We start from the raw sequence: 18,949 nt of genomic DNA, 5'->3' as shown, positions 1-18,949 counted from the left end.
ATAGACAATTAAACAAGCCTTAGATGTTTACCATGACTGGGCAATATTTTCAACACAGAAGAGATGTAGATCAGTTCATTGTGAGCAAATAATATAGACTGTACCATCCACAGCACTGCAATAACAAGTAGATATCACTAGGTGGCAACCTAACAACAAGAAAAATGAAGCTGGTACAAAATGTTCCATATATAAAAAGTAGGCTATATCATACTTTCATAATACCTCACTCAGCCTTACTGCCTTCTGTATGACTTATTATTGAATGTAAAGCATTTATGAAAATTGAAATTACTGACCTGAGAACTTGAGCTGGAGCTCAAACAACAGTCCTCTAATTGAATATCTCAGAATGTTTTACAAGACCATTAAAATTACAACAAAGAATCAGGAGCCATAATCCGTCTGAACTAAAAGGAATCAGCACACAAAACCAAAGGTTCTGATTTAAACGAGCCCATTGCAGCTATCCCACAATGCCATCATCATACTTGTAAGGCCTATAGTTGTTGCCTACTGCTGGCCAGGTAGCAGATAGCTTATCATATCATGGTTGCATGCATATAGTTGAAGCACTATACACATGGGACAGTCTGATTGACATCCTCCCTCCATTGACCTTCTGGCTAATTGTCTTACATCTCAAGGGGGTGGCGTGCCACAGACAGCACTGGAATGGCCAGGATTCAATTCTAGATAGTGTGGGGTGTAATTGCGTTGAGAACTGGGAGTGCTTTACTGGACAGGCTACCTTCTTCTTTTGACTGCATGACCGAGGCCTTGTCAACCAATTAAAGTTATTTTCAACTTGCAGTATCCGTAATAACGTGTGTGCTGTGATTTAATATGGAGGAGGTAAAAAGGTAGAAATAAATCAAACTAGAATATGCCGTATAGGGCCATTAATGCTACATACATATTTATTCTTATTTTAATAGGTACATAACCCCGCCACAATGTATTATTATTATTATTATTATTATTATTATTATTATTATTATTTAGAAATACAAAGCACGGGTGGGTGAATTCCTTTCCATCCTTTCAATGTGTGCCTTAAAGTTACAGCTAACTTTCTGTCTGCCATATTGATTCTGATAACTGATTTGTTAATCAAGTTAATATTTGATTAAAACATGTATGGACCCCCGTGGTGTCGGCATGCCGTCCGCTGGTCCTGGATCAGACTAGGCATTTTTCAGAATGTGGGTCCGATGATTAGGGTTGCGTTATCTGATCCTGGATCAGCGCTTAGAGGAGCCCTACCCGGCGCATGCTAGCCTAGCTAGATATCTCACAAACCTTCAGGTCAGCGGAGGAAACAGGGCCGCCATTTTCCTCCAAGCCTCCGGTCCATTTAAACCCAGCAGGGGGAGGCGAAACAAGAGAGGAGAAAGAGACAGAAAGAGAACGAGAGGGGGAGTGAGAGCGTGTGGCACAGGGTGAGGAAGAAGGAAAGGTCCTTTAAAAAGAGGAAGCGGTGAATATGTGTCTACCGTGTAAACCCGACGTTCAGTGAAATTTGCATATACACCACGGCGGTGCTTCCCCGGACTAAGGTTGTGGATGCAATTGCTTTTTACCTTTTATTTCGTTTTTTCCGCGAGCACAGCTTCTGATCGTATCCCCCCTCTCCCTTCCCCGATTTCTTTATTTCGTGTCAGGTCCGTGAATCGTTGGAAGCACAAAGAGGAGACCGCCAGCAACATTCTGTCTGAATTGGAAGGATATATTCGGCATTTTACTCCTTGCACAAGAAAGCGAAGATGTCTGGGCAAAGCATAACTGATAGGATAACCGCAGCTCAGCACAGTGTGACTGGTTCTGCGATTACCAAAACTGTATGCAAGGCGACCACGCACGAAATCATGGGTCCAAAAAAGAAACACTTGGATTGTAAGTATCTCTTTGTCGATTGTGTGCTACATGGTAACGGTATCTATTATTAGTTCTCCGCTGTGCGGTACAGTGACGAGTTGTATTGAGGACGTGGATGGGACCTACCAGGGCGAAATGAGGCCTGTAGAATCCAGATCTAGCAATATGGCATGTTATCAACCACAACAAACGACACTATATTGACGCCCTTGTTTGATCATTGCGTGTAGACGGGCACACACGATATTTGATTACTCGGCTATTTAGAAAACCACAGTGAAATATAACATTGGAACTCAAACGAATGATTTAATCATGCCTGTGTGCGGATGCGATTGTCACCCAGACTCATTTGTGTCTCAAGTTAAATACGCTATCCATCAATACATGCATATCTGGTTGGATTTGATGTAACTTCTAATCCATTTTCAAGCATTGTTGAGTTATTCGTGCTATTATTTCCGTCATACATGGTTATAGCAATTTGATTATGAGATCGTGATTTATATGGATTACTGTAAAATCAACGGTAAACTATACGGGCAAATTGTGAATATCAGAATTTTCTGTAGGTCAAATTATGGCACAGTACGTTCTGGCGATATTGATCTGATATCAATACCTTGACAATAAACGTACAAAGTGACGTGGATAGCCTACAATCTTTAGTTGCTTTCCGTTTGTCATGGAGGCATCAACCTTGTTCCAACCAAGGATGAGCAGGTTTTTGCAACCCAGGAGAAGAAATAAGAATAAACTAATACAAAGCCAGATTGTCTGTACAGTAGCACTAACAGAAACCAAACTTGCTGCTGTTGGATCTGGTACTGCTTTAGAATTTATGAAATCTATGTGACCCATAACTCATTTTGGTGAGGTTTTGTAGCTTACTTTTTGCTTATTGATGTACATAATGTAGGTTATATAGAAATATTTAATCTTACAACACACACAGTTGAAATAGCCCCACATCTCTTTGTAAAGTATGAGCTGACTGAAACTTGTTAGGTGTCTGGATAGAGAAAGGCTCCGTTCACCCACTAGACTGTCTGGATAGCAAATGTTAGACGCTGTCTTCGATATTGATGGAATACGTTATGATTTGCAGCACAGAATTGAGACACCATGCTGTTTGTTCGCTTTGCCAAAAACTAACAGTATATGTAATGCTGGCCTTTGGTATGGGGTATTGGCATGTTTGGTGAGGCCTGGAATAGGTCACTGATGTCAGTACTCTGTACGCATTAGGCCACTGTGTTTACCGTGGTTGTAGGATTGTAAAACCATCGATCTTCATCTGGTTTTCCTCAAATACCATCTGGTCATTCCCCTGAATAAAGCTGGTCTCACAACTGGATTGGTGAAAAGCCATCTTGCCCAGCAATCTATGCTTGTGTTTATTTTAGTCAGTCGCATAGGGTTGTTATGGAGGACATTTTCCTGGGTAAATTAATAATTATATTGTCAATCAAGAAATGACAATACAATAATTTGGAATTATTGTGTGGGTGTGGAATGGTGTTCAACCCAAAATGTGAGGGACAGGTATGTTCAAAGCCTTCCTCTTGAACACGTGTGATGCTACATCGTACATGACACAAACAGGATTTAAAACTGCTGCTCTTTCTAGACACCCAGACCCCTCTTGGAGTATAATGTCTGGTGCTTATACCCATTAGACTTAGTTTGTTTGTTCTGACTTTTTAGTTGAAGATGGAGCTCTTTCTCTCACCCTATAAAGTAACCAGGATTCCTTGGTTACCCTAAGACCGTGCTCCTAAAATCATGGTCCTCAATAGCCTGATAACTGATGGCTTTCCATCTTTCCTTTACTTGGGTGTGAAGACAGTTTGACCTATTAGTAGTAGCAATAATTGTTCAGTTAATTATCGAGGAGAAAATAAAACCAGGGCCGGATTGTGAACCCCTGCCCTAAGAGAAACTGCCTCACCTTTCGTACCAGTTTTTTGTGCGTTTAAAAATCTGATTTGATGCCTACATGTGGGCAGCAGCGTTAAGCAAGCTTGTCACTTCTACGCATTTAGTGCGTCATGACCGTGCTGACATTGACAGCGGAGGTCTAGTTTGTGAGCAGAATTTTTTTAACAAGGTTCAGTGTAGGGATTCAGGGCATGTTAAAGTTATAAGCCATGTGCACGGAGGACATGGAGGATGACTGGATGTTAGTCATCCGCCTGACCCCTTTTAACAAATTGTGAGATGTTCAGTCCAATTTCCATACAGTTTTAATAGTTCTGATGTTCGTGAGCTGAGAAATAAAGGGTCTGTCTGTGTTCTGAATAGTTTTGAGCTATCAAGCTTCAAAGATTTCATTTGTACCATGAACATTAGAAGAAATGTGAAAGTTGAAGATTGTCAGTCTAAATACAGCCTTTTCATTGGTATCCTATTTTAATTAGGGAACATTTGCAGTTGATGTTTCAAAGCAAATTCTTAATAATAATAACAATAACAACAAGAAGAAACCTTTGCCAATACCATAAAATAAATGGAGTTTGGGGACACTGGCCATATTGGACTCGCTCTGTAAGAGATGATGACACCGAACATTTTACTGTGTAGCCTTTCATGTCCCTATCTTGCCCGGATGAAATATGTTGCTTGTCCTTCAAGTTGTTCAGCCCCTCCCTCTTAATAGCAGTTTCACTCTGTGTTTTTTAAAATCATTCGTTTTTTACACAAGACCCATGTGACTGGTTACACCTGCAGCCATTTATTCTGTGGTTCAAAATGAGGAAGTGTGCCGTGCCTTGTCCGTTTGATTTAACCCTTCAAGGCGCAAGATCACAAATATGTGATTGGAGAGTTCTTAAGTGAACATTATCGTCCGTTTGATTTAACCCTTCACGGCGCAAGATCAACACTGTACGACTACTGTACATTCTAATGCTGATGTAAACATCATCTCCGGTTATTGAAAGCAGTTATAGAGAGCTCTAGAGCACTGACTTATAATTTTGAAGTAAAAAAATAATTGCATTCCAGAAACGCTGTTCCTCGCGTGGTTAAGCCGATGGACGGAGCAGTGAACATATTTTACACAAATGCCGAATGATGTGGCAGCGGCCCAAAAGAGAGGCACGTTTTCTTTGACATTTTTGACCGCTTGTCAGACCTGCTATGTGTAGACGGGTTCAGGTTTAACATGTCAGAAATGGCTCCTCTTCTCTTTACTGCCCCACTCTATTCCCAGCCCTCTGTATTAATTTGGATCACGAATGCTAATGGACATCTGGGTACTCTGCTCTCCATTACAGTTTTCCTTTAACAAGTAGTAGGCCTATACATTTTCCATGATATATTTGTAGGATTGCAGATGAGCGTGGGACGAATGGGGGCGGGGAGGGCTTGTAAACTTTACTTTGACCTACATGATGGGGATGGTAGACGTGCTCATCCAGAGAAACATGATGTTTTATGTTTCACTTGGGCAGCTGGGTATTTACTGGAGCCATTGTGGTTCAGTAAATTGCTAAGGACACACCACTGGTGCTGTACCTGGAGCTCCTGAGTTGGCAAGCCCAGTTGGCTCCCTGTTCTGTGTTTGCTGTTTGTTATGGTCGGGAGTTTGGTGTTGTCGCATGGCAGTCGTTAATGTTTGGACTGCTGTAACCAAATTGTGACGTGCTTGTGTGCCCAAGTCTGTGTTCTCAAACTCCATTGCTTTTAATTACCAGTTGTGATTGTTCAACGAAGAACGTTATAATCACTAATCACTTATTTGAGATATAACGCCTTAAAGTGTGTCTTTATTGGTTACAAATGTTTTTCTTTTTTAAAACACCATTCTTAAAATCTGTGAACACGAACCAAGAGTCAAAATAATGCAAAACCAACCACCACAACTCGCTTTGCTAAAATCACATGATGGGTAACAAATCACAATAACTGAAAAGTAGCTATATGTAACGGAAGCACTGACCCAATAGTAGAAGAAAATGTAACAAATCAACCGTAAAGGGTTAATCTTAATATCCACACTTTTTTTCTTTGTGGTGAGGTGTTTACAGAGACACGGCGTTACCTCATTTTCACACACCTGGCCCTGTGGTTATTTTCCTTCATCGCAGCTGTGCGTCACCGCTGATGACCGAGTAAAGGTGGTCGTCTTCTCTCATTGGTGGTGGACGCTGCTTAAAGGAACGATAGGTAATTTTGGACTTCCAACAGTCAAGAGAGGAATGGCAGCAACAAACAAGCTGAAGCCACAACACTGTTTATCCTCACCCCTTCTCTGTGAGGGATGTGTGCGCTGATGTTTAAATCCCCCCTACGCCATTGGCTATAGCACCAATGAGCTTGAATTATTGTACAGCTATACAATGTTAAGTACAGAGTCTGTCAACTGTATAGTTTCAAACCCAAATTTAAGGACCATAAACATGGGTAGAGGGTGAGTCAACATGTCACTGAGCCTTTTTCAATGATAGGAAGGGATTTACAATGGTCTTGTAACAATCTCTTACCTATTGTTCCCTTAAAGACTATGGCATGCTGTATCTCTCACTTAAAAGTGTCCGGCATATGGCTGCTGGGCGGGGTGTCAGATTAAAGCACCCGTTTTATAGTGAACCCGCTCTCCCGCTGTTAATTACCAATGGTCTGCCCCAGGGAGGGAGGGTCACGGTTGGTGGTGTTGTTCACACCAGTGATCTTACTGCTCATTCGGGCAGCAGTGTAGAAGACTCTAGATCAGGACTGTGTGTGTGTGTGTGTGTGTGTGTGTGTGTGTGTGTGTGTGTGTGTGGTTTCTACCCATCACCCTGGCTAAATGAGACTGTAGTCCTCTTCAGGACACTTCATATTACTTGGGGGTGACAGTGGCTCAGGCAGTAAGAGCAGTCATCTGGCAGTCGGAGGGTTGCCGGTTTGACCCCGCCCTGGGTGTGTCGAAGAGTCCCTGAGCACGACACCTGACCCCCAATTGCTCCTGACAAGTTGGTTGGTGCCTTGCATGGCAGCCAATCGCTGTTGGTGTGTGTGTTTGAATTGGTGGACAAGAAGCATCAATTGTATAGCACTTTGGATAAAGACCCAATGGTAAATGCTTGCATTTATATATACTTGTTCAACTTATTAAACAAATGAATAAATACGCAAATGCTGTAGTGGTGTGACTCGGCATTTCTGCAGAGTGCGATAAACACTGAAATCCCAGATTACATGCATGCTGCCTCATCACAGACCACATAGGGACTACATTAGCCAGAAGTAAACTGTGAGAACAAGAGAAAATTAGATCAGTGTACTTCTGTATATTCCCAATTGGCTTCATGCGCGTACTGTGTTTCATTTGAAGATCACAGTAAAACATTTCATACAGGGACACAAAAACAGTCTTTGACTGTCATTCAAACACTTATCAAGAAATGTAGCTAACATACAGATTATGTAAACATTAGGGCTAATTCAGTAAATGAGGTTAGAATGCTGGTGTGAAAATGGCCCTCATTGCCGACCTCTGCTGTAGAAGGAAATGACCAGAGGTGGAAAGTCCTGCCAATGTTTCTTCTACCCATGAACCTGGCCAGATAATTTGACTAGCGCTACTTCCTGGCCTGATTAGCAAATCCAGACTGGAACAAAATACTGGGGAGGACTTTTTACTTTCTGGACCTGGATTTTACATGACATGGAGGTCATGGAATGAACCGGGCCTCCGGGAATCTGGGTGTTACTCTGAGCTCTCCTGAAGCGATCAAGCGGTGAAGTCTTGCTATGGGACGATAAACGTGTCGGCTTGATGCACACTTAGTGTGTTCGTTGCCATGCTGTGTAGGCCATTTGGTAAGGCTTTACAATAAGGTTACATGAATTGGCATTAAAAAGTTTTTAACTGGCTAAATACTGACAAGTTGTTCTGTTAATCTGTGTTCATGTATTTGTACATCATGTCTACATAACTACAGTAGTTTATGCCTATTCACGTTGGAATGGAGAAAAAAAACGGTTAAGGCATTTGTTAATTGTTAACTAAGTTTATTCTACGGTTTAAATGTATAAATATTCTTCTAACTAAAACATTAAACCATCGTTAACTTTTCTTTCATTAATGTATTTGTTATGTTCATGCTTAAATTGTACATCAGTTCATTCATTTTAACAAGTACATTACCTTGTTTTAAAGCAGCGCTACTCAACTCCACATCCTGTGGGCTGCCATGTCTGCAAGCCCTTGCTTCAGCCGTGTGCTACGCCCCCTGATTTCACTAATTCACTTATCTGAACCAAGCAGGCGTAATAATGAGTGACATCAGGTGGTGTAGAGTAAATATCTGCGGACACTGTGGCCCGCAGGATGTGGAGTTGAGTAGCACCGTTGTAAAGTGTGACCGATCCATTTGTGTGCTTGAGTTTCTTTTGTATTTATGAGCACTTACCGGTGTAAACTGGTTTCCGGCGAGTAAACTGCATACGCTGCCTTGCCTTGTGACGCAACATACTCTGAATCAATGTGTGTGCTGTCTGGCTGCATGGAGGATTCAGTGGTTCAGTGATTCAGGAGGAAGGAGGGAGGAGTCCCTTTCCAACATGCTCTGAATCAGTATGTGAGCTGTCGGGGTGGGTGGAGGATTCAGTGATTCAGTGATTCAGGAGGGAGTCCCTTTCCAACGTTTTCTGAATCAATGTGTGTGCAGTCTGGCTGGCTGGAGGATTCTGTGGTTCAGTGACTCAGGAGGAAGGAGGAGGGAGTCCCTTTCCAACATGCTTTGAATCAGTACATGTCTGGCTGGGTGGATGATGATTTAGGTCTCTTTCAGGATATTGGCGTTTGAGTGTTTTTGAGTGTTTCACTGTGGCTGAAAGGACAATATTGTGTAACAGTCTTGAGCCTTAATTCGCATGTACCTAGGCACAAGTTATGGGAACACACTGGTACAGTATGTAGGTAACACTGAACGGTGTATGGTGTATGTATGATGGAGTGAGTATTGTTTCATATTTAAGCAGGGTTCAATAATTAGGGGGTGCTCACTTTCCTGGGCCCACTATGAGATTGGTTTGGGCCAGTTGATTGATCTGTAACTGGCCCAATCAGGCCAGTAAATCTTATCTGGGTCAAAGAGAAAGATGTTTTTACCTTCCTGGAAACGCTACAATTTTATCATTTTTGTACCAATGCTTGCTTATCAATGACAAATGTTATATCAGTTTGATCATTCATTAATATTTGTACCAAGGCCTTCTTATGAATAACTAACTGGCAGATTTTCATATTTACTAAAGGATAAAACATTTTTGTAAGTGCTGAATATTGGCATTTTCACACTTTTTAATCCAAATAGTCTGCATAATCCCCTTTATTTTGGGATTGTATAGTGGCTTCAGAAAGTATTCTGACCCTTTCACTTTTAGCACAATTTACTGTGTGATAATTTAATTTGATAAAATTGCCATTGTTGCCCATCAATCTACACTCAATAACCCATGTTGACAAATTGAATACAATGTTTTTTAGAAATTTTAGAAAATCTATTACGAATCTGAAACCGAACCGACCACAAAGGAACTACATTTCCCAGAAGTACACCGTGAAGAAGAGTGAAAATAAGATTGCTACACTTCTCCATAGTATACCTGGATATTTGCAGAATAAAATGCAAAACAGTGCGCCTAATGCAGCTAGTAGTCTACAGTCTCACCGCCGCGTTAAATGTCCACCAGTTTAAATAGGAAGTGGCTTTTCCCCATATGAAAATATGTTTAAATTTGCGATTGGTAACAGGGCTGGGTCAATTTGATGGCGTTTGGGAGTCACCTGACGCCCGCAGACATTATCTTGCCATTTCACGGGGGCGCTCATAAAAGCTGAATTACGACGCATGACTGTGTGGCATAAAAGTGATTTAACTCGAGAAATAGATTTTAAATAAAAGTCAATTTGTGCACAATCAATTGAAAATGGTTCAAGACGAGGAACAGTTAACAGCGTTGGGAGCAGGCTCGTGAATCACCAGAGGAAGAATTGTACAGGTTATCGGAAGAATACAAGGAGGAAGGGTCAGTCTAAATGAAAGGAAATAGGCATTGTGTTAGTATCTGACTTCTCCCGCTGTCTAAATAAGGAAGCACTCTCAACTAAACATATTCATCAATACATATTTTTTTTTCGTGCTTTGTGACGTGCTTTGCAGATAACATTCCATTTGTGGCCAGTGTTGCAGAATTTCAACAGTTTTATTAAGGGTTATGCTATTCATAAACACATGAGCAGTAAAGTTAATAATAGTTTGGTCTGTTTCTACTTGTTTGCTTTTGAGGTTGGAGCAACTATGGGCTTTCCTGCATATGGGCTGTTCTATTATAAGAGTGGAAATCTTGATGTATGTTCTGTCCTTTGACTCCTAAAAACTTAAAAGGCTGGAAAATGCCTCAACATTGGTCTAATGAAATGATCAAAGTTGCAATTCCGGTAAAATATGAGGTGTATAATCCAATGGTCACATTTTAATGTGACATCAAAGGAACATCTAAGGATTTTCACCGTAATTATTTTTCTGGGTGGTCTAATTCACACTGTGGTTTACAACGTTCGTCAAAGTGTTCTGTGCAAAGTGTCAACCAACATAAAATTTCTATCCAGTGTTGACGGACTTTGTGACCCATGCCATTTTTATGGTGTTAAAGTATTGCAAATCTTCATAAAGTAGGCATTTTGATTGTCTGCATGGACTGTGCTGATTGGCTGGAAGTATTGCTCTGTTAGACACCCATGATTTCTGGTGAATGCCCCATGTGTTCCTCTTAGGCTGGTTAGTTTGTAGACCCCACCTGTGCCTACCACACAGCTGAAGAAGCAGAGCTTACATTGAAAGCAAGAAGCCTTATCATGTGGGTCTTCAACGCACTTGTCCCTGGTTCTGATTTGCACTGTATTATACGTCGCTCTAGTTAAGAGCGTCTGCTAAATTACTGTTCCAAACTTTTAAATTTTGGTGTCCCCTCTGTCCAGTAAGGGAGCTAGATGATGTTGCTTGACAGAGCTGGACATTGTGGGAAAGATACTCAAGTGTAAACAAGCCTGCCCTCCGGCCCAAGTATTTACAGAGAGAGAGAGAGCGAGCGACTGACCGCAGTCAGAGCAGACAGAAAGCGGGGCGCTGACAGGATGTTACGACACCCCGGCGCTTTCCAGGAAGCAAGTGGGCTCCTCTGTCGCTGGCCGCATTCGACATACAGCGATGAGTCACCGCCTGCCCCTGCACCAATCATATCGCTGTCTTATCATATCATCATAACAGTGAGCTCACTTACGGGCATGTCGTGCCCATCTCGTTTGGGGTAACTCGATTATTCCGGTTATGATGCGGCCCGTGTAAGCCCCTTATTCCGAAAAGCTAAACCTTCTGAATTCCGACCGTTTTATTGAGGCTTATACTGAACAAGATTGGTTTCATGTGCTTCTAATAATCTGGAAATGAAAAGCAGTTAAACACGGTTTACAACTTCTGTTCTGTTTACAACATGACGCTTTGAACCACAGAAGAAATTAGGCCCTGGCCGTGGCACTGTTGCCAGTGTATTGGGTTCCGCTAAGGGAGGTTACACGAATGTTGTGTGACATCGCCACCACATTTTGAAATGACCAGTGAACTGATAGATAATGCTGTGGATTTATTTTAAACTCAGCGTTAAGGTGAATTAGCCTGCATGTAGACTGAACATCAGCCATTGCGTGCTTTTCTTAAAGCTCAGCTTTAGCTGCCATCTGTTTCTACGACATTAAACCCATAGTAAATAGTGTCATTTTTTCTTATTTACTTATGTATTTATCTCTCCTCTCTCAGTAAGTGATCCAGTTGGAGAAAGATGAGGTTTTGTCAAACTGCCTTGTGCTGTCCATATGGATAATGCATGTTCAGAAAAAACGTTTCTTACTTTTTCATTGTTATTCCTGGGTAATGGTGACAAAACATGCATATAGAGAGCTTTAGATGTTTTCCTTAACATTAGCTGTGTGCTAGCAGGAGATGTTTCTCTTTTTTTTTTTTTATTATTTTCGGCAATTTATAGCCGGACGTATATGTTATTGTGCCCTGTGGACCCAAAAATGAACTTGTCTGTGTGACAGCAGAGGCTTAGAAAATCTTTAAGATTTATTCGCTGTGATTCGGTCTAGCGGAGGACTGCACGTAAATGTGTAGGATAAGGCCACGGCTGTTGCTTTTTTGCTTGTTATTTTTACAGCCCGACTTTTACGACTTTTGGAGTACTTTGAACATGTTTATGTGTGTTTTGGGGCAGTTATTGCTTTGACTGTTGTCATGGATGTGGTCAGCTGGTTTGGTGTCAGGCACGTGTGTAAATCGAACTAAAGCAGTTTGAGGCAGCAAACCTTCAGTTTATGGTAGATTCGGCAATTACAAAATGTTTGTAAATAAAAGCAATATCAGGGTAGCATGTGCATCTATAAAGTTAAGTGATCACAGTCAGCACACTGTAAGCCTACAGTAGCAGTAAAAATGCACTTTGTTTACTAGAAACAATTATCTCAAACCCGCAAAGCTCTTTCAAACCACATTGAGCTGTTTTGTAGTGAATATGAAAAAAAGTACAATGAATTGCTGTGCTTCTTGGTTGTGGTTTTTCAGCTGTGTGTCGTTGCTTTGGTTCCATTCTCAGAAAAATGACAATGCCTCGACTAGCCAAACAGTCGTTAACTTTACATAATGTCACACGACGGGACCCAATGTATTGGGCTTCACTCCTTGCGGTGTCCAGCTGCTTTTTTATACTGAAAGCCAGTATTCAGAATATGACCAATATGTTGTAATATGGAGTGGGGAGTATTAATGGTTAATTTTACAACAGTTGCATAATTACAACAGCTGAGAGACATTCCAATCCTCATCACCAATCCGCTGTGTTTACGTTCGGTCGGTTCATTGTATCAGAGATATCATAAACTTGTAACCTAGCAACACTTCAGAAGCGCCCTGTTCTGTCGTTAAACCAGCATATTACAAAAAGTTTGGATCTGAGTTACTGTATAATTCTTATTTATTATTTATTTATTTATTTATTTATAAACATGTTGGTAAAATTGTTGTGTAATTGCAATACTACACAAGAAGTACCTTACTGTGAGAGTGGCACTACTGTGCTGATCTACTGTTGTCGTCCGTCTTGTGTGTTAATGCATAAATTATACATGCATTATAGGCTACATTTTGTATTGATGGCTACAGTGTATCATTTTTTGGGGGGTGGGGCAGTTAATTAATCTTAATTGTATTGTACACTGTTGTGTGCTATTGTGCACTAATGACTAAATCAAAGGCAGTGTCTGGAGCACAAGGGAAATTAACTGCCTTGAATATGAACAAAATGTAACTGCCACAGAATATGGGAGACTTGTTAACTTCATTTGTTTGTGGTGTGTTTGTAAAGCTGCATTTGTACAATTACGTTCATCGCCTTCATGTCTTGCAGACGATGGCTATTGATTTCTGGCATACAGCTCAATCCTTTATATCCATCCAGTGTGATGAGCACAGCTGAAATAAATACTTTTGTATAACACTAACCTGTTCAGTATTGAAACATGAACTATTTTAGAAGAGCTGTTAAGAGTGTGTGTGTGTGTGTGTGTGGATAGATAGATAGATAGATATATCAGTCTCACAGCAGCATAGATGAATAGAATAAAAGGAAATAAATAGGGGGAAAATGTGTGTTTGTGTGTGTGTGTGTGCGGAGAACAAGCAAGCAAAAACAGTTGGCTTTTGGGGGCGTTGTTGTTTTTGAGTGTTTAGAAGGAGAATATGTTCTCGCTCACAGTGCCATCTTGTCTGTGCGCTGGATAGCGGTATAGCGGGTTTAATTTGCAGTCCTGCTCCAGCAATTGATATGCCCGTCCCATATCAGCCACGTGAGGAGGGAGATGAAAGTCGATGCCGTCTCCCGTGGCGACGCAGCGGAAACGAAAAGCATCCCACTGCTGACTTAATTCCTTTCTGTGTGGGAATACAGGTCCGAAACACGGGGGTTTGTCAGGAAAGGTCACCGAAACCTTTCATTCTGTGGGCAGCATCCGTGTCCAGGAATGATTCTGTACTCAACCGGTTTTTGTTTATTGTTTATTGTTTATTCAATTATTTCTACTCGGCAACAACTTTATTAGGTATTTAGTGGACTTATTTTTTTATCAGGCCTCTGCTGCTGTAGCCAAGGTGGACCAGTTGTGTGTTCAGAGATGCTTGTCTGCATACCACTCCACACCATTCTCTACACAACTCTAGAGGCTGTTGTGTGTGAAAATCCCTGGTGATAAGCAGTTTCTGGGGGGGAAAAAAACAAAAAACACCCTGTCTGGCACCTACAGTCATTCCATTGTCAAAGTCACTTGGATCACATTTCTTTCCCATTCGTTTTTGGTCTGAACAACAACGGAATCTCTTGACCATGTCTGCATTATTTTATGCATTGAGTTGCTGCCACACGATTGGCTGATTACATTTTATTTGCGTTAACAAGGTGATGTACAGGTCTACCCAATAAAGTGGTCGCTGAGTGCCTTTGCCTATTTATCTGTTAATTAGGAAATTTGTTTATTGATTGATTTGCTTTGTGTTTGTAGTGGAATCGGTAGAAGGCTCTAGAATGTTCAGGCTCCCCGGAGAAAGACATTGGTCACGAATCTGTAACTTTGTCCAGGAATATGAAGGTATCTAGAGCAGGGGCCAGCAGCCTGGGCCCTGTACGACGAATACCAAATTATAGCTTGTGCGTAAGTATACGGGGGCGCATGCAAGGGATAAAGAATGGCTGTTATTTTTAGCACCTTGCTGCTAGACCTGGAAAGGCATGCAGTGGTATCCACATCAGTCATGGGCTGTGTGAGGGCCAACGTCAAAAAGCACAAAAACACATGTAGTAATTTAAGGCTTGTCTGGTGTAAAAACGTTTATCATCATTTTCTGGTAATAGATATTTTTGAGACCTCTGTACTTTTATGTTTCTTAGGACTTCGGGATATCTAGTGTGATGATGCAAGCTGGCCCAGCCTATGTACATGTCCGCCGTTACCGTCACATGAGGGCCGCCTGTATGTTAGCAGTTATGACCTCACCTCCTTGTGAAATCATCACTTGCACTTAGCAGAGCGACCGCAGCACATATTTTTGTCCCTTCAGCTTTTCTCTTATTGACCATTTATGGACTGCGTTGCCTTGCAGCTGCGAATGCTTGACGTAAAGGGTTGAACAGGTACTAAAACGGTATCTTTATCTGCTGTCTCGTGGGTTTTGTAGAATCGGGTGGGGGATTTCACTGTGTGTCACTTCCCTGCGGCGGTAAAGTAGTCGAACGATCGCTGGATACTTTAAAATAGAAAGTTAGCTCAGTCCCTCTGTTTTGACCTCCTGCAAACGGCTGGGCAGGTTCCTCCCCAAAGGGGAAATTGGACCAGAAAACTCCCTGAAAACAAACATGAGCTAGTATTATATTAATCATTTTGCTCCAGAATCCTTACCCTCCTGAATGTAATCTTATCCAGAACACTTCTAATATAGATCCTGAGTTAAACTGTAAAGCTTTCTTAATTAATATTTGAGCATTTAGGCAATCATAAGCTACCACCCTGAAGGGTTAGGCGGTAAAAAAAACAAAAAAACATTTAGATGCTGCTCTAGTGTCTTTGCTCTGTCTTGTTGACAGTAGCTAAAGATGTTGTGTATACAGGAGGTTCGAAAAGGAGCTTGTTGTGACTTCTGAGGTCCAATTACCAGACGATGTTTTGACAACTGACAGGTTTTGGGCGATGTGACCAGACTGGTCAACAGAGCTCCGCTGAGGAATGGCCACTGGAATGTATAAACGAAACGCTGCAATTTCAGTTCTGCTTTGTCTAAACGGCTCTGGCCCTTTCCTCTCGACCTGAAAGGTCTCTTTATGGTGTCGCTCGGCGCCGGACCTTTTGTGCACTGTACGGGCGTACAGTAGAGGCGCCGGGTGTAACCTAGCGGAACCGAAACCAGCTGAGCTGTCAGGTTTGAGCCGGCCGATGAAAAGAGTCTTGCGCGTTGTTCAGAACATTCTGTATGGCCCGAGCGCATTGAACGACAGCCGGAGCACGAGTTCAGAATGGGTTTACCGACTCCTGCTTTCTCTGCGTCTCTCTGCATTAGGTGCATTAGGACTTTACACGCTCTTGATACAACTTGGTATCTTGGTTTGCACGTCCCTCATGCAAATTGTGCAACTATTGACACAAGCCTTTGTCCGTGTGTGCTTAGATCTGGAATAGAATGGATGCTTTGTATTAGGACTTGGGTGATATATCGTAGCAATTATTTAATATTTCTTAGCACAGTAAGTAATCACCACTTGGTATATTGTCTTTCTTTTAACAGTATTAATAAACATCAAAACTTCAGACAAGACAGCCACTGGGCAGCCATGTTGTACATTCTCTGTATGATTTGAGGATATTTTTGTCCACTGTATTACCTTGCTGCCGATTAGCTGTCTTGTCAATGCCCAATAGATAGGTGGTGATGTTTTTCCCCAGAAGTAATTTTTCATGGCCTCTGAAGTTTACTAGTGCATCAGGTATAATTAAAGAAAACGCGCCAATCACAGCGATGGTTTATCATGCTTATAAACATCCGAGCATCGAGAATACGCTTCATAAGCCAGCCCTGCGTCCTATTAGGAGTGGCAGTGGGCCTCAGTGGCATGCAAGTGTTCATGCTATTAGTGGAGGAGGCCTTGCTCTGGGACTCTGAGGCACAGCACACTGTAACACCTGCCTGGTCACAGCCTCACTAAGCTCCCGAGGAGATCGTTTCCTCGGGGAACTGGAAGCATGATGTTTATGAAACTATCCACACCCTTCACTTCAGAAATCGGAATGAAAGCCATGACATCCCAGCAGGTCACATTAGAAGTTCATAAATTCAGTAGGAGTTTTGCCAAACAAACCAGGTCAGTATTATATAGTGTGGGCTAAAACTGGGAGTGCCTGATCTGAGAGATTTTAGGTTTACCTTTTTTGGTTGTTTTCAGAATGCTCATTTGGTTTCAGTATGGTTGTTTTGCACCAGTTCTCCCTTTGGGCAGCCTGTAGCCTCGTGGCTAACCCTAGTGGTTAACCCTGTGTTCTCACTGTGAGTGACTTGTTTGATGGGTCTCAAGTGTACTTTGCTGAGGGAGGGGCAAGAGCTTACTGTCCTTAAATTGCCCTGCCTCCTTCCTGCCCCACTTGCCACACAAATTTTCTGTTGAAGTGAAGAACAGCAATACACAATGTAACATTTACAATATAAATGAAGTTTCTGTAGTTATGCAATGATGCTGATAATTACCATTTGTAATTAATTATTTCCTTTTGCTAGTTATCAATCTTTCTTGGTTGCTAGCTTACCAGCTACCGATCATCTCTCATTAAATGGATCACCATCAATAGCCATCCAGTGCCGTATAAAACTCAGTAGCCTATGAGTATTGGGGTCAATGCTACTAATTTTGTAGAGCAAAATTACTACATATATTTACCATACCTGACCCTTATGTTATTAACACTGATAAAGAATGACAATATGTCATTATCATGTACGTAGGCTATTATTATACGAGCTAGTGCTGCTTAGCTCTTTTTTTTTTTTTTTCAACCTATTGGCAATTAATAACAAGATATTAAACTTGCCAACAATCTTCCAAGCATCATTTTTAAAGCGCTTGTCCCTGTAAAAAGAAACATTGTATACAACCCGGTTGGATTGTACCATCATCACAATCTGTTGCTCCATTTTTCTGCTCTGAAACTAAGCAGAACAATTCTTCATGACATGGTATTATATTGGTAGGAAAAATATGAAACCCGAGATTCTGATTGGCCGTTGGCGGGCGATGCCTGCCGAAAAGTTAAGCCTCAGACAACTATTTCCGGCCAACTCTCATCGCTCAGTTGCCCAGTTACTCATGTTGCTGAAAATGAATGGACTTTCAGCAACTGGTCAACCCAGTTGCTCACAGTGAGAACACAGGGTAAGGTAGACATCCTTACCGGACAGTTGGTGGTTCAAGCCTCGGTGTAGCCACGATAAGATCCATGAGAGAGGCTCTTAACCCCGCATTGCTCCAGGGGGGACCGTCCTCTGCTTATTGTAATCAACTGCCAGTCACCTTGGATAAAACATTGTATTATTTATTATTAATTATGTATCGATTTTTGTCGTGGATTGCCACTTTGGGCTCGGTCAGTAACCCACCTCTCCCCTCTCCCCTCTCCCCCCAGACCTGATCCAGTGCACCAATGAGATGAACGTGAACATTCCCCAGCTGGCCGACACCCTGTTTGAGAGGACTACGGGCACCAGTTGGGTGGTGGTGTTCAAGTCCCTCATCACCACACACCACCTGATGGTCTACGGAAACGAGGTGAGCTTTCCACTGGCTGCAGAGAGCCCTCCAGTTCACCTGTACAGTTAAAAGGCGGTAGGCTTAAATAATTTCGCCTTCTGCATCAATGGATGTTTTTCCCCATTAGAATTCGCTAGAACTGGAATTACTCAAATATAGATGTAAGTTTTCAAGGGGAATTGCTAAAATATTGATGTTTCCATTTTAGACCTTGAAGTTTTTCGAGGCTTTGCACTTTTGCCACGTAATTCGACTGTTGACTTGATTCTTCTTCGTAATCGCTCAGGTTGACCACATGCGTAGAATGTGCCGGTAACCTTGTAGGCTGCCCTCTAGACATGTGCCAAGGTGGTGTTCACAGTGTGATTCTGTCAAGCCCACCTTTGGCTTGGGCCGTGTTGGGTTGTCGTGCTGACAGTGTTTCAGTAGCATCTGGGGTTAAAACTCTCTGTAAAAGCCTTTTGGCTGTTCAACTGCCTTTTTATAACTCCAGATCCATGCTTTTTCTTCTTTCTTTTTTTCTCCCCCCCCCCCCTTGCCTCGTTATCTAGTAACTGTTTTCCCACAAGCAGCATGTCTAATGCCTTTATTAAATGTCTTATGGATTTTATGGATATATTTAATGATATTTAATGAGATTTGCAGTGTGCTGTAAGCTGGACGAGGGGAGTAATGGGTTCTGCAC

At 41.9% G+C, this 18,949-nt stretch overlaps 1 protein-coding gene across 15 annotated transcripts in view; it reads left to right on the top strand.

Annotated features, from left to right (window-relative positions):
* Positions 1-1,318: 1,318 nt before the first annotated feature.
* picalmb (phosphatidylinositol binding clathrin assembly protein b) overlaps positions 1,319-18,949 on the top strand; it is a 46,328-nt gene continuing 28,697 nt past the window's right edge. For 7 of the 15 annotated variants that reach the window (XM_061216676.1, XM_061216688.1, XM_061216687.1 and 4 more), the window contains exons 1-3: positions 1,321-1,559; positions 1,665-1,896; positions 18,140-18,282. In XM_061216676.1, the coding sequence (XP_061072660.1) occupies positions 1,767-1,896; positions 18,140-18,282 (273 nt within the window). In that variant the 5' untranslated portion in view covers positions 1,321-1,559; positions 1,665-1,766. Of the gene's footprint in view, positions 1,560-1,664; positions 1,897-18,139; positions 18,283-18,949 lie in introns of all 15 variants that reach the window. The other 8 variants (XM_061216685.1, XM_061216677.1, XM_061216675.1 and 5 more) reach the window with 4 other exon arrangements.

This window comes from Conger conger, chromosome 13 (assembly GCF_963514075.1).
Source record: "Conger conger chromosome 13, fConCon1.1, whole genome shotgun sequence".
In the NCBI taxonomy this organism is placed as follows: Eukaryota; Metazoa; Chordata; class Actinopteri; order Anguilliformes; family Congridae; genus Conger; species Conger conger.
Note: the sequence above shows the minus strand (reverse complement) of the source record. Positions and strands in the feature narration are given on the sequence as shown.